At 41.9% G+C, this 15431-nt stretch overlaps 2 protein-coding genes across 1 annotated transcript; one reads left to right on the plus strand and one right to left on the minus strand.

Moving 5' to 3' along the window:
* LOC122871907 (NLR family CARD domain-containing protein 3-like) overlaps positions 1-15431 on the minus strand; it is a 752187-nt gene that overhangs the window by 274440 nt on the left and 462316 nt on the right.
* Positions 1964-15048, plus strand: LOC122871940 (sorting nexin-9-like). The gene is made up of 17 exons (XM_044187566.1): positions 1964-2120; positions 3768-3854; positions 3927-4001; positions 4398-4512; positions 4788-4935; positions 5776-5860; positions 5946-6071; positions 6212-6329; positions 6484-6614; positions 6718-6821; positions 7778-7881; positions 7977-8054; positions 8463-8539; positions 8777-8866; positions 11897-12011; positions 14760-14851; positions 14926-15048. Exons 1-17 carry the CDS (start codon positions 2109-2111, stop codon positions 14971-14973), a joined length of 1605 nt encoding a protein of 534 aa, XP_044043501.1. The 5' UTR covers positions 1964-2108; the 3' UTR covers positions 14974-15048.

Genomic DNA, 15431 nt, shown 5'->3' on the forward strand with positions numbered 1-15431 from the left:
GTCTGCAGTGGACCCGTGGACGGACAGACAGCTGTCAGACTGTCCCGTCAGAGCAGCCGAACCAGCAGTCAGCAGCTCCTGTCTGCAGTGGACCCGTGGACGGACAGACAGCTGTCTCTGGATCACTGTGAGACTGAAGGAAACTTAGAAACAGCAGGATTCTCAGGCAGCTTCTGCAGGTTTCTTCTCTGGCGTCTCAGCTGGTTTCTGATGATCTCCTCTGGACGTGAGAGTCGCGCTGAACGACTCGATGAGAGTTTCATGTCTCTGAGAAGAAGAAGGGACATTTTTCTAAAATTAAACTCATTTAAATAAAATCTGACTTATTTAAACCCACATAAATATTCATTTACTTCTGAGAAATGTTATATAACTTTATTAATTGTATGTTTTCTTGTCAATTAAACCACAGAAACCACTTTATTCCCAAATTACAAAGTTTTTTTTTTACAGGAAACTGCACCTTTAACCACAGACCTGTCAAAATAAAGTGCTTCTGAAACTTTCCTGCGAGTTGAGATGAAAATCTGCTGCTTTGCTCTTTAACTGAATGAAGTCAGCTTCACTGTCTGTAAATTAAACCAATAAATGTTGACAAACTGGAAACACATTGATTCTGTGTGATTGATTGAATTCATATTGATGACTGGAAATGGATGAGGTCATACTTCTACTCTGCAGCGAGGACAGGATGTCAGTTCACTTCAAAGGGACTTTACTGGCGTTTACATGTGAAATAAAAACATTGTGTTTATCTACATAAACTCATAATTATAATATAAAAGTTATAATAATTTTACCAAAAGAGCATCTTTTGTGAATTTATCATTTCACACGTGGAAAACATCCTCATGATTTACAGCAAACAACGCTACAGGTGAACTTATTAAAATATAACTCACCTGACAGGAGAGTGACGGAGCCGCCGGTCAGGCTCAGAGTGGACACGCCCACCGCAGAAAGAGATCAGGTGACACAGGTGAAAACACCTGAGTCCACCTCACGCGGTGTTACTGCAGCTCACATTGAGCTGGGCAGAGGATTGTGGGTAAGAACAGCCCAGAAAGCCCGGATTTCCAAAAAGCCTGTTGTCGGACGTTTTGCGATGGCCCTGAAGGCAGCAGCCGGTGGACGTGTTGGGCCGCAGCGCCGCCTGCAGGCAGACAGGTGAAGCTACACTGACGTGACGAGCTGCTGCGAGTTTAAACTAACATACAAAGCTCGAATCTGAAGCCTTTAACAGTAAAATGCTCTGAAGGAACAGGATTATTTACACATCTGAACAGCTGACTCGTTTTTATAGGTTTGTTCATTGTTTCACAGTCACATTCTTTTACAGTGTCGCTCAGTTTCATGTTTGCACAGCGCAGTGTTGTTTTTTACAGTGTAGTTAATAATATTAAAGTGTTGTTTACAGTGCTGTTTTTTTACAGTGTAGTTAATCATATTAAAGTGTTGTGTTTTACAGTGTAGTGTTTTTTACAGTGTTGTTTTTTAAAGTGTTGTTTTTTACAGTGTAGTGTTTTTTACAGTGTAGTTAATCTTATTAAAGTGTTGTTTACAGTGCTGTTTTTTACAGTGTAGTGTTTTACAGTGTAGTGTTTTTAACAGTGTATCTGTGTGGAAACACCCGTCAGCTGTTCCGGGTGTCTGACGTCACTTTCTGTCAATTTTCTACTAAAAACGGTAAAATACAGGAAACGGACAAAACACTTTCAAAATAAAAGCAGACATGTAATTAAAATAAACATCACTAACCCGTTTCCTCGTGTTTCCGGTCCCGTTAATCAATAGTAATATTACTGTACTCGATAACTATTGCATTGATTTGTTTGAAGTAATTTAATTTGACTAATTTTGCTGTTGGAGGTGAGACTAACCCTCAGGATGAACTTTACTTTGTCTGTGCTTTTTCTTTCCGGAGCTGTTAACGTAAAATGTCGTTACCTGCTGCACGCGGAGCTTTTATTTTGAAATCACGCACCGGAAACGATGCCTGTGTGGTTTCGGGGTGGACGCAGAAGAAGTCGCAGGTTGATCGCTGAGAAGCTGACAGGATGAAACTTTGATCCAAAATCCGAGGAGAAGAAGCTGCTGCTGACGTCATCATGGCTCTGAAGGTAAGACCGTTCACCTGTAACTGACGGTGACCTTTGACCTCTCACCTGCGGCTTTCCATCATCAGACTGAAGACAGAACCGACCGCTCGCCGCCAGTCCCTGCAGGAACTTCATAGAGAAATCAGTCAATTCAGACAGTCGGTAAACGCTCCGTTTAAAGGGGAAGAAACATTACTGAAATATCGTTCAAGTGACAGAACATTTCTGTATGAGGATTCAATGTTTTCTCACGAAAGAAAAACAGCAAACAAAGTACTGAAACTGGATGTTTAACAACGCAAACATGTACAAAAGCCATGTAAAATTCTATAGGAGTCTGGTGGGAATACCGTGAAGATGTCAAATTAAGGAAAACACCGAAATATTACTATAAACTCAGTTTTCTACTGCGCGTTTAAAATATTATGAAAATAATTGGGGTGATTTTCTAAATAAAGATAAATCCCCAACAAAAGTACAGACGCGCCTTAAACAATGCAAACATGCCAGAAACATTTCTATAGAGTCTAGTAGGAATATTAAAAAAGATCTGTCGCGATATCAAAGCTCGGAAAACACGAAACTAATTGTTACAAACTCAGTTTTCTACTGCAGACATTTACAGAAAAGTTATTAAAATCTAACAGAGATATTAGAAAACTTCTTTATATGGTTATATGGATGTCCCAAACAATAACAAATACCAAAGAAGTACAATGAATGAAAACATGAACAAAACTACAAAAATTCTATAGGAGTCTGGTAGGAATATCAGGAAGATGTTAAATATAGGAACCTCAGTTTTCTGCTGCAGACATGCGCGCACACATTATAAACTATCAGAAAGATAATAGACAACTTCAACACAAAAAAGTACACAACCTTAAAAAAACAAATTTACAAAAATTGTGTAGAACTTCTGACGGAGTCTGGTAGGATCATTAGAAGAAAACCTTTGAGTAGATTATAAGGAAAACACTCACAGTTCTGTACAGACATGTACCGAAATATTATCAAAGAGACATTAAACAATGTCTTAGGAATGGAAAATACCAAAAACTATTTAATAATGCCAATAACACGTACAGAAAGATGTAAAAATTCTACAGGAGTCTGGTAGGAGAATTCAAAAGATCTTAACGATATCATATAGAAATATTACTAGTTACAGTTTTCTAGTGTAGACGTGAACAAATATAATATCACTTCAGATATTACAGATTTCCTCAGGAAAGAAAAACAACAACAAAGTAGAGAAACTTGCTGTTAAACAATGAAAATAATGAAAAATGAAATAAAATGTCTACAGGAGTCTGGTGTATACTGTAAAGTGAGAGAGCGGACAGTGCCACAGGAATATTTGAGGAAAAAGCCTGAAGCTGTTGACTGAGGAGTTCTGGTTTAACAGGAAGTCAGGTTTATGTGTTTGTCAGAGTTTGTAGTTTCACAGATAACCAGACCTTTCCTCTCAAACACACACCGGTCTTTACTCTACTTGTGAGGACCCTCATTGACATGACCTTAACCTTAAAAGCTGCGTGAATCAGTATTTTAGTTGAAACAAAAACAACACAGAGAACTCTTTATATCTTAATGAGCCCATGACTTTTCCTCTCAGGACAAACTTTACATGTTTAGTTACAGTTCAGTTTGTTTGTCGCGTTTCAGGCTCAGGTTCTGTACGACTTCACAGCTGAACCAGGAAACAACGAGCTGTCGGTCAGACAGGGAGAGACGGTCACAGTGCTCGACCAGGTACGCACATATACTGTATATACAGTATACATGACACACGCTCAGTCATAATGTGTGTGTTTGTGTGTGCAGACTGTGGGTGGAGGCTGGATCAAAGCCCAGAACTCCAGCGGACAAACCGGACTGGTACCTGAGGGATATTTACAGGTGAGCTGTGTGAGTTAATTTCACTTCATGTCACCAGGATCATCCACTCTGAACCAGAAGGAAGCTCCTTCCACATCCTCTGTTAGAGCCTGCTGACATTTCTTCTGTCAGTGCCTCTCAATAGTAAAGAAATGTATCATCTGCATACATAGAGATTCTGCACTTATTGAGCAACCACAAAGAGACTCAAAACCACCACAAAGATACACAAAACCACCACAAAGAGACGCAAAACCACCACAAAGAGACGCAAAACCACCACAAAGATACACAAAACCACCACAAAGAGACTCAAAACCACCACAAAGATACACAAAACCACCACAAAGAGACGCAAAACCACAACAGTTCAGTGTATGGATGTTGCTCCTTTATGTTATTGATGTTGTGTTTCAGGTCGGTAACGGTGGCGGCGGTGAAGGAGGCAGGGACTCCTGGTCAGGGCCCGAGGCTTTTGTCAGCAACACAACAAAAGGATGGGACAGTCAGGGATATCCACACACACAACAAGGTAACACATATTTCTTTTTAACTCAAGTTAAAGTATTTTCAGCAGGTACGAGCAGTAGTTTTTAAGTATAAATAAGTTTAGAAGTTCAATGTTTTTAATCGGCAACATGGTATGGAATCTACCAACAGTTCAAACTGTGCTGAAAGACCTGCGAGATGCTTCATTCCCTGATTTGTCAAAACCTGATGGTGGTTCTGTGATAATTTTTTATCTTCTCTATATTAAATAAAAAAGAACTGTCCAATAACTAACAGTAAATTGTTTCCTGTCTCCAGCGGCTGTCGAGGACGATGACGGCGAGTGGGACGACGACTGGGACGACCAGTCACAGGGCGGTTACCATGGTGATGATCAGGTGTATGAGGACGGTGGGGCTTCAGGACGAAGCACCACTGGGCCCTCCGTGAAGATCTCCCTTAACAAGTAAAAACATTCACAGTATGTAAGGCAGATATTAGTAGATCCAAAGAGATCACAGGAAATTTCAGTAGATCACAGGCACAAAAGATCCATGTCGGTGTCAGTTGCTCCCATTGGGTAGAATATCTCCACATGTATGAGTAGATTCCAGTAGATCCCAACTGATCACAGTAGATGTCAGCAGATTACAGTTGATCCGAGTCGCTCCCAACATAGTTGACCCCAATACATGTGGTGTAGCTCTCAGTGGGTAATAGATCTCCAGAGGTATCAGTAGATCATAGTAGATCACAATCATAGTATATGACTACACAATCTAAGTAGGTATCAGTTGATCCCAGTTGGTAATAGATCACCACAGGTATCACTAGGCCGCAGTAGATGTCAGTAGATAACAGTAATTTACAGTTGATCTCATGTCTGTTGCTCCCAGCCGGTAAAATGTCTCCACAGGTATCAGTAGATCACAGTGTATCCCAGTAGATTCTAGTAGATCTCAGAAGATCCCACTAGATACCAGCAGATCTCAGTAGTCTTATGTGTTCTCTGGTTTACATTGTCCAGAGATCCCAGGGTGGAGGTATCCATGCCACTAGATCCCTCCATAGATGTCTGTAGATCCCAAGAGAGTAGATCACAGCAGATTCCAGCAAATCTGAACTGATCTCGGTTGTGTGTTTTCAGGTTTTCATTTTCCAGAGATGCCCGCGTAGATGTGTCCGTGCTGCTAGATCACATAGATGCCCATAGATCCCACTAAATGTCACTAGATCCTAGTAGAAGTCAGTAGATCATAGATCCCAGTAGATCCCAGCACATCTCAGTAATCTTGTGTGTTCACAGGTTTCCGTTCTCCAAAGGTCCAAGCCCTGAAGTCTTCTTGTTAGCCAAACCTCCAGCTAACAGCAGAGACAGACTTCCTGTCTACGTGAGTAATCAACTTTATTGATCATTTATCAAACTGTGTTGTTGATCGCTACGCTCTGATTGGTTCCTGTTCATCGTCCAATCAGATAGGAGAGGTGGGTCCGGTCTGGCTGTACCCGTCAGCTCCGCTGGACTGTGTGATCGCCGATCCCAAGAAAGAATCCAAACTGTACGGACTGAAGAGCTTCATCGAGTACCAGATTACTCCCAATGTGAGCGATCGCACATATACACACAGTAGTACACAGTAACATGCAGTAATACACACAATAATACATGGTAACACACGCAGTAACACAGAGTAGTACACACTCTCTTACACACTCTCTGACCCTCGACCGTCTTCCTCCAGACAACCAACAGACCTGTCAATCATCGCTACAAGCATTTTGATTGGCTGTACGAGCGTCTGCTGGAGAAGTTTGGCTCGGCTCTGCCCATCCCCTCACTGCCCGACAAACAGGTGACAGGTGAGCCGTCGCCATGACAACCACTCCTGTACGACCCTGAGACACCTGTATGACTGAAGTCTTTACCTGTGCTTTCAGGCCGGTTTGAGGTGGACTTCATCAGGATGAGGATGACCTCTGACCTCTGTGTTTGAGTCTTTACCTGTGCTTTCAGGCCGGTTCGAGGTGGACTTCATTAGGATGAGGATGGAGCAGCTGCAGACCTGGATGACTCGGATGTGTCGTCACCCCGTCGTCTCTCAGAGTGATGTCTTTCAGCTCTTCCTCAGCTACAGAGACGAGAAGGCAGGTCAAGCCCCGCCCCTGCAGTAGATGTTTCAGCCAATCAGCTGTTAGGAGGCTTGGTAGCTGTGTCCTGATTGGCTGAAGTAGTGTTTTGATATTTCAGGAGTGGAAGGCGGGAAAGAGGAAGGCGGAGAAAGACGAGACGGTGGGTCCGATGATCTTCAGTCTGATTGAACCTCAAGCTGCAGAGCTTGACGCTGCTGAGGTGTAAGTTACTAAATGTCTCTTACTAAAATACTAAAACGTCTCCGGCTGCTTTAACCTCTGATTGGTTGAGCTTGTTGGGGCAGACAGTACTCAGGGCTGAAAAAACTACCTCTACCTCTCTCCATGTTTTATTTTGGGGGGGATCAACAGTTTGATTTAAAGGTGTGAAATTGAAACATTCTCCTAAATTCTGTCGTTAAGTACCAGGTGAGGTCAGGTATCGGGACAGATCATCATATCAACTGTTACGAGTCATAGTTATTCGGTGTATTTACATTCAGTATCGACGTCTCTGTTGCTTCAGAAGTGGGAAAATGTAAACAGCTGTTGAAGTTATTTTCCCTGAAGAACCACAAAGTGAAGAAGTCTAAGCTAAATAATGAGACTCTCTCTTTGGACTGAGGCGTCAACCAAATTAATAAAATGAATTTCTCGGTGACAAACAAACAAATAATGTAAGAGTCAAATAAAAATGTGTATGTAGAATGTAAATAGTAGTGGGCCAAGAGTAGACCCCTGTGGCACCCCATCACTGACTGTAAGCTCAGAGTTTACGATAAAGATTAAAGATAAAGCAGAAATAGTGTTGAGTTCAGTGCAGCTGGGATAAAAAATGTTTAACAAAAGTCTTCCAGGATCTTTGAAGGTCTTAAACTCTCAGTCAGGAACTTGGTAAGAGACTAAATACGACCCTGGTTCTGATGGTGCCGAGTCAAACCCTCTTTCCGTCAGTAATGGCGTCATGACAATCTGTCGTGTCAGGTCAAATACAACGAGTGACAGTAAACGTGTTGTTACACTGCTTTATGTTTTATTTTAAATATCTGAAACATTTCTATTTACTCACGTTTATTAAAACCCTAAACGTCACGTCTGTAGAAGAGAATCAGAGCTAACAGCTGCTAAAGTCTGTGTGTGTGTTTTTACAGTGTGTCTTTGTGTGTGTGTGTGTGTAGTGAACAGAAGTGTGAACACTACAGTCGCTTCACAAAGTCAATGGAGGACGGAGTCAGAGAGCTGCTGAACGTCGGACACGCACACTGGAAACGCTGCACCGGACGTCAGTATATAAATACTCACACACACACACACACACACCTATACACATACATAAGTACTATATTAATGTGTGTGTGTGTGTGTGTGTGTGTGCAGCGCTGCCTAAAGAGTACGAGCGGATTGGTCGAGCCTTCAAGAACCTGTCGTCTGTTTTCATCAGCAGCAAATATCCAGGTGAGGGGACAAGGAGACAAGGGAGACAAGGTGACAAGGGGACGAGGGAGACAAGGGAGACAAGGAGACAAGGTGACAAGGAGACAAGGTGACAAGGGAGACAAAGGAGACAAGGGGGACAAGGAGACAAGGTGACAAGGGAGACAAGGGAGACAAGGTGACAAAGGAGACAAGGGGGACAAGGTGACAAGGGAGACAAGGTGACAAGGTGACAAAGGAGACAAGGGGGACAAGGAGACAAGGTGACAAGGGAGACAAGGTGACAAGGGGACGAGGGAGACAAGGTGACAAGGGAGACAAGGGGACAAAGGAGACAAGGTGACAAAGGAGACAAGGAGACAAGGTGACAAGGGAGACAAGGTGACAAGGGGGAGTATTAATTATTATTAATATTAATTGTTGTTTCAGGAGAGGAGACGCTGACTGACGCTCTGTCAGCTGCTGGAAAAACCTACGAGGAGATCGCAGAGATCGTCGCACAACAGGTACAAATACACAACATTACTATGATACTGTGATATTTTACTATGATACTCTGATATATTACTATATTACTGTGATAAATTATATTACACTGTGAAGTTAAACATGTTATAGTATTTATTTATAATATTAATATTTTTGTTGTATTTGTGGTGTTAGAGTGAAGATGGTATTTTAAATTAGATTTCTATATAAAATATTGTGACCTCTGATGACCTCTGATGACCTTTGACCTTCAGCCTCAGAAGGACCTTCACTTCCTGTTGGAGACAAACAGCGAGTACAAAGGCCTGCTGGGATGTTTCCCAGAAATCATTGCTGTACACAAGGTACTGTAGTACTAATACACACTGTGGTAGTAATACACACTGTAGCACTAATACACACTGTATTACTGATACACACTGTAGTACTACTAATACACACTGTAGTACTACTAATACACACTGTACTACTGATACACACTGTAGTACTGATACACACTGTAGTACTACTAATACACACTGTACTACTGATACACACTGTAGTACTGATACACACTGTAGTACTACTAATACACACTGTACTACTACTGATACACACTGTAGTACTGATACACACTGTAGTACTACTAATACACACTGTACTACTACTGATACACACTGTAGTACTGATACACACTGTAGTACTACTAATACACACTGTACTACTGATACACACTGTAGTACTGATACACACTGTAGTACTACTAATACACACTGTACTACTGATACACACTGTAGTACTGATACACACTGTAGTACTACTAATACACACTGTACTACTGATACACACTGTAGTATTGATACACACTGTAGTACTGATACACACTGTACTACTGATACACACTGTAGTACTACTGATACACACTGTAGTACTACTAATACACACTGTACTATTGATACACACTGTACTACTGATACACACTGTAGTACTACTAACACACACTGTAGCACTGATACACACTGTAGCACTGATACACACTGTAGTACTACTACAGTACTAATACACACTGTAGCACTGATACACACTGTAGTACTGATACACACTGTAGTACTAATACACACTGTAGTACTGATACACACTGTACTACTGATACACACTGTAGTACTGATACACACTGTAGTACTAATACACACTGTAGCACTGATACACACTGTAGTACTACTAATACACACTGTAGTACTACTAATACACACTGTAGTACTGATACACACTGTAGCACTACTAATACACACTGTAGTACTACTAATACACACTGTAGTACTACTAACACACACTGTAGCACTGATACACACTGTAGCACTGATACACACTGTAGTACTACTACAGTACTAATACACACTGTACTACTGATACACACTGTAGTACTGATACACACTGTACTACTGATACACACTGTAGTACTAATACACACTGTAGTACTACTACAGTACTAATACACACTGTACTACTGATACACACTGTAGTACTGATACACACTGTAGTACTAATACACACTGTACTACTGATACACACTGTAGTACTAATACACACTGTACTACTGATACACACTGTACTACTGATACACACTGTAGCACTGATACACACTGTAGCACTGATACACACTGTAGTACTAATACACACTGTAGTACTAATACACACTGTAGTACTGATACACACTGTAGCACTGATACACACTGTAGTACTACTAATACACACTGTAGTACTGATACACACTGTAGCACTGTAGTACACACTGTAGTACTGATACACAATGCAGCACTGATACACAATGTAGCACTAATACACACTGTAGCACTGATACACTGCAGTACTGATAGCACTAATACTACATACACACTGTAACACTACTAATACACACTGTAGTACTACTAATACACACTGTGTAACACTACTAATACACACTGTAGTACTACTAATACTGATAACACACACTGTAGCACTGACTACTGTAGTACTACCACAGTACTAATACACACTGTACTACTGATACACACTGTAGTACTGATACACACTGTACTACTGATACACACTGTAGTACTAATACACACTGTAGTACTACTACAGTACTAATACACACTGTACTACTGATACACACTGTAGTACTGATACACACTGTAGTACTAATACACACTGTACTACTGATACACACTGTAGTACTAATACACACTGTACTACTGATACACACTGTACTACTGATACACACTGTAGCACTGATACACACTGTAGTACTGATACACACTGTACTACTGATACACACTGTAGTACTGATACACACTGTAGTACTAATACACACTGTACTACTGATACACACTGTAGTACTAATACACACTGTACTACTGATACACACTGTAGCACTGATACACACTGTAGTACTAATACACACTGTAGTACTGATACACACTGTAGTACTGATACACACTGTAGTACTAATACACACTGTAGTACTACTGATACACACTGTAGCACTGATACACACTGTAGCACTACTGATACACACTGTAGTACTACTGATACACACTGTAGTACTACTGATACACACTGTAGTACTACTAATACACACTGTAGCACTGATACACACTGTAGCACTGATACACACTGTAACACTGATACACACTGTAGTACTACTAATACACACTGTAGTACTACTAATACACACTGTAGCACTGATACACACTGTAGCACTGATACACACTGTAGTACTACTAATACACACTGTAGCACTGATACACACTGTAGTACTACTAATACACGCTGTAGCACTGATACACACTGTAGCACTGATACACACTGTAGTACTACTAATACACACTGTAGCACTGATACACACTGTAGCACTGATACACACTGTAGTACTGATACACACTGTAGTACTACTAATACACACTGTAGTACTACTAATACACACTGTAGTACTGATACACACTGTAGCACTGATACACACTGTAGCACTGATACACACTGTAGTACTGATACACACTGTAGCACTGATACACACTGTAGTACTGATACACACTGTAGTACTACTAATACACACTGTAGTACTACTAATACACACTGTAGCACTGATACACACTGTAGCACTGATACACACTGTAGCACTGATACACACTGTAGTACTACTAATACACACTGTAGTACTGATACACACTGTAGCACTGATACACACTGTAGCACTGATACACACTGTAGCACTGATACACACTGTAACACTCTGCTGTACTAAGTAGTTTGTTTCTGTTGAACGTTAAACCTGAAACCTGACACACCTGTTCTACTCTTTACTGTCACTAAGGGGGCGTGGTCTCACCTGTGTGTGTGTGTGTGTGTGTGTGTAGGCTGCAGCAGAGAAGGTGAAAGAAGCCGATCGTCTGGTTTCTGCTGGAAAAATCAACAACAGCAACAGGAAGTGCATGAACCAACGAATCAGCTGCATGAGCTACTCACTGCAGGGTACCAGTACACACAGTACTACACACAGTACACACTGTACTACACACAGTACACACTGTACTACACACAGTACACACTGTACTACACACAGTACTACACACAGTACACACTGTACTACACACAGTACTACACACAGTACTACACACAGTACACACTGTACTACACACAGTACACACTGTACTACACACAGTACTACACACAGTACACACTGTACTACACACAGTACTACACACAGTACACACTGTACTACACACAGTACACACAGTACACACACAGTACTACACACAGTACACACTGTACTACACACAGTACTACACACAGTACACACTGTACACACTGTACTACACACAGTACTACACACAGTACACACTGTACTACACACAGTACACACAGTACACACACAGTACTACACACAGTACACACTGTACTACACACAGTACTACACACAGTACACACAGTACTACACACAGTACACACAGTACTACACACAGTACTACACACAGTACACACAGTACTACACACAGTACACACTGTACTACACACTGTACTGCACACAGTACACACAGTACTACACACTGTACTGCACACAGTACACACTGTACTACACACAGTACACACTGTACACACAGTACACACTGTACACACAGTACACACTGTACTACACACTGTACTGCACACTGTACTACACACAGTACTACACACAGTACACACTGTACTACACACAGTACTACACACTGTACTACACACAGTACACACTGTACTAAACACAGTACACACAGTACTACACACTGTACTGCACACAGTACACACTGTACTACACACAGTACACACTGTACACACAGTACACACTGTACTACACACTGTACTGCACACTGTACTACACACAGTACTACACACAGTACACACTGTACTACACACAGTACTACACACTGTACTACACACAGTACACACTGTACTAAACACAGTACACACTGTACTACACACAGTACACACACACAGTACTACACACTGTACTACACACAGTACACACTGTACTACACACAGTACTACACACAGCACACACAGTACACACACACAGTACTACACACTGTACTACACACAGTACACACAGTACACACACACACACACACTGTACTACACACTGTACTACACACAGTACACACAGTACTACACACAGTACTACACACACTACACACTGTACTACACACTGTACTACACACTGTACTGCACACAGTACACACTGTACTACACACAGTACACACTGTACACACAGTACACACTGTACTACACACAGTACTGCACACAGTGCACACAGTACACACAGTACTACACACTGTACTACACACAGTACTACACACTGTACTACACACTGTACTACACACTGTACTACACACAGTACACACACACACAGTACTACACACTGTACTACACACAGTACTACACACAGTACTACACACACTACACACAGTACTACACACAGTACTACACACAGTACACACTGTACTACACACAGTACTACACACAGTACTGCACACAGTACTACACACTGTACACACAGTACACACTGTACTGCACACTGTACTACACACAGTACACACTGTACTACACACAGTACACACTGTACTACACACAGTACTACACACAGTACACACTGTACTGCACACAGTACTACACACAGTACACACAGTACTACACACAGTACACACAGTACTACACACAGTACTACACACAGTACACACTGTACTACACACTGTACTACACACTGTACACACTGTACTACACACAGTACTACACAGTACACACTGTACTACACACAGTACACACAGTACTACACACTGTACTACACACAGTACACACTGTACTACACACTGTACACACAGTACTACACACTGTACTACACACAGTACTACACACTGTACACACTGTACTACACACAGTACTACACACTGTACTACACACAGTACTACACACTGTACTACACACAGTACACACAGTACTACACACAGTACTACACACTGTACACACTGTACTACACACAGTACTACACACTGTACTACACACAGTACACACAGTACTGCACACAGTACTACACACTGTACACACAGTACACACTGTACTGCACACTGTACACACAGTACACACTGTACTACACACAGTACTACACACTGTACACACTGTACTACACACAGTACTACACACTGTACACACTGTACTACACACTGTACACACTGTACTACACACAGTACTACACACTGTACACACAGTACTACACACAGTACACACAGTACTACACACAGTACACACTGTACTACACACTGTACTACACACTGTACACACAGTACACACAGTACTACACACAGTACTACACACTGTACACACAGTACACACAGTACTACACAGTACACACTGTACTACACACAGTACTACACACAGTACTACACACAGTACTACACACTGTACACACAGTACACACAGTACTACACAGTACACACTGTACTACACACAGTACTACACACAGTACTACACACAGTACTACACACAGTACACACTGTACTACACACAGTACTACACACAGTACTACACACTGTACTACACACAGTACTACACACTGTACTACACACAGTACACACAGTACACACTGTACTACACACAGTACACACAGATACAAAACAACAGAGACAAAACCGACCAATCAGCAGCAGGGTGACGACTCACACAGTGTAACCCGACTCCTCCTGTCTCCTCCAGCTGAGATGAACCATTTCCATAGCAACCGTATCTATGACTACAACAGAGTGATGCAGCTCTACCTGGAACAACAGGTGACCTTCTACCAACAGGTGAGGAGAGAAAGGGGGTACGACAGGTGAACAGCCATGTGATGTCATCTCCTCTCTGCTCTCTGATTGGTCAGATCGCTGATAAACTGAGAGGAGCGCTGAGCCAGTTCGCCACACTGTGAGGATGACGTCACAGCCGGATGACATCACCGATGACGTCACTGCTGCGCTTAACAAATAAAATGTTTGAATATTAATGAGCTGATTGATTCTTTAATGTAATTATTGTTTGGGATTAATTTAAAGACACAAACTCAGATTATTAATGTTTTAACTGTATTTTACACATTAAATTCATCTTCATGCTGAACGTCTGCAGTCCCTTCCTGCCACACCAACAAAACAGGAAGTACAGCCGTTTACCCACTGCGGCGCCCGGAGGGAGGCCCGGACCCGCCAATGCTGGCCTGGCACTGGGCCCTGGGGGGCCCTGGGGGGCCCTGGGGGGCCAGGCGGTCCCCTCAGGGCTCTGAAGAATTCGATAAGAGTTACAGTAAAAATGAAACGTTTAAAACGATGGAAATATAAATGTACGTACACGTTTCAGTTTGAATGTGACCCTGGATCAGCTGGAAGGAGG

The sequence above is a fragment of the Siniperca chuatsi genome, linkage group LG24, assembly GCF_020085105.1.
Source record: "Siniperca chuatsi isolate FFG_IHB_CAS linkage group LG24, ASM2008510v1, whole genome shotgun sequence".
Classification (NCBI taxonomy): domain Eukaryota; kingdom Metazoa; phylum Chordata; class Actinopteri; order Centrarchiformes; family Sinipercidae; genus Siniperca; species Siniperca chuatsi.

Coding starts and splice junctions, on each gene's coding strand:
- LOC122871940 (XM_044187566.1), top strand. Junction 6,072..6,211: donor AGTACCAGATTACTCCCAAT/GTGAGCGATCGC, acceptor GTCTTCCTCCAG/ACAACCAACAGACCTGTCAA. Junction 6,822..7,777: donor GAGCTTGACGCTGCTGAGGT/GTAAGTTACTAA, acceptor GTGTGTGTGTAG/TGAACAGAAGTGTGAACACT.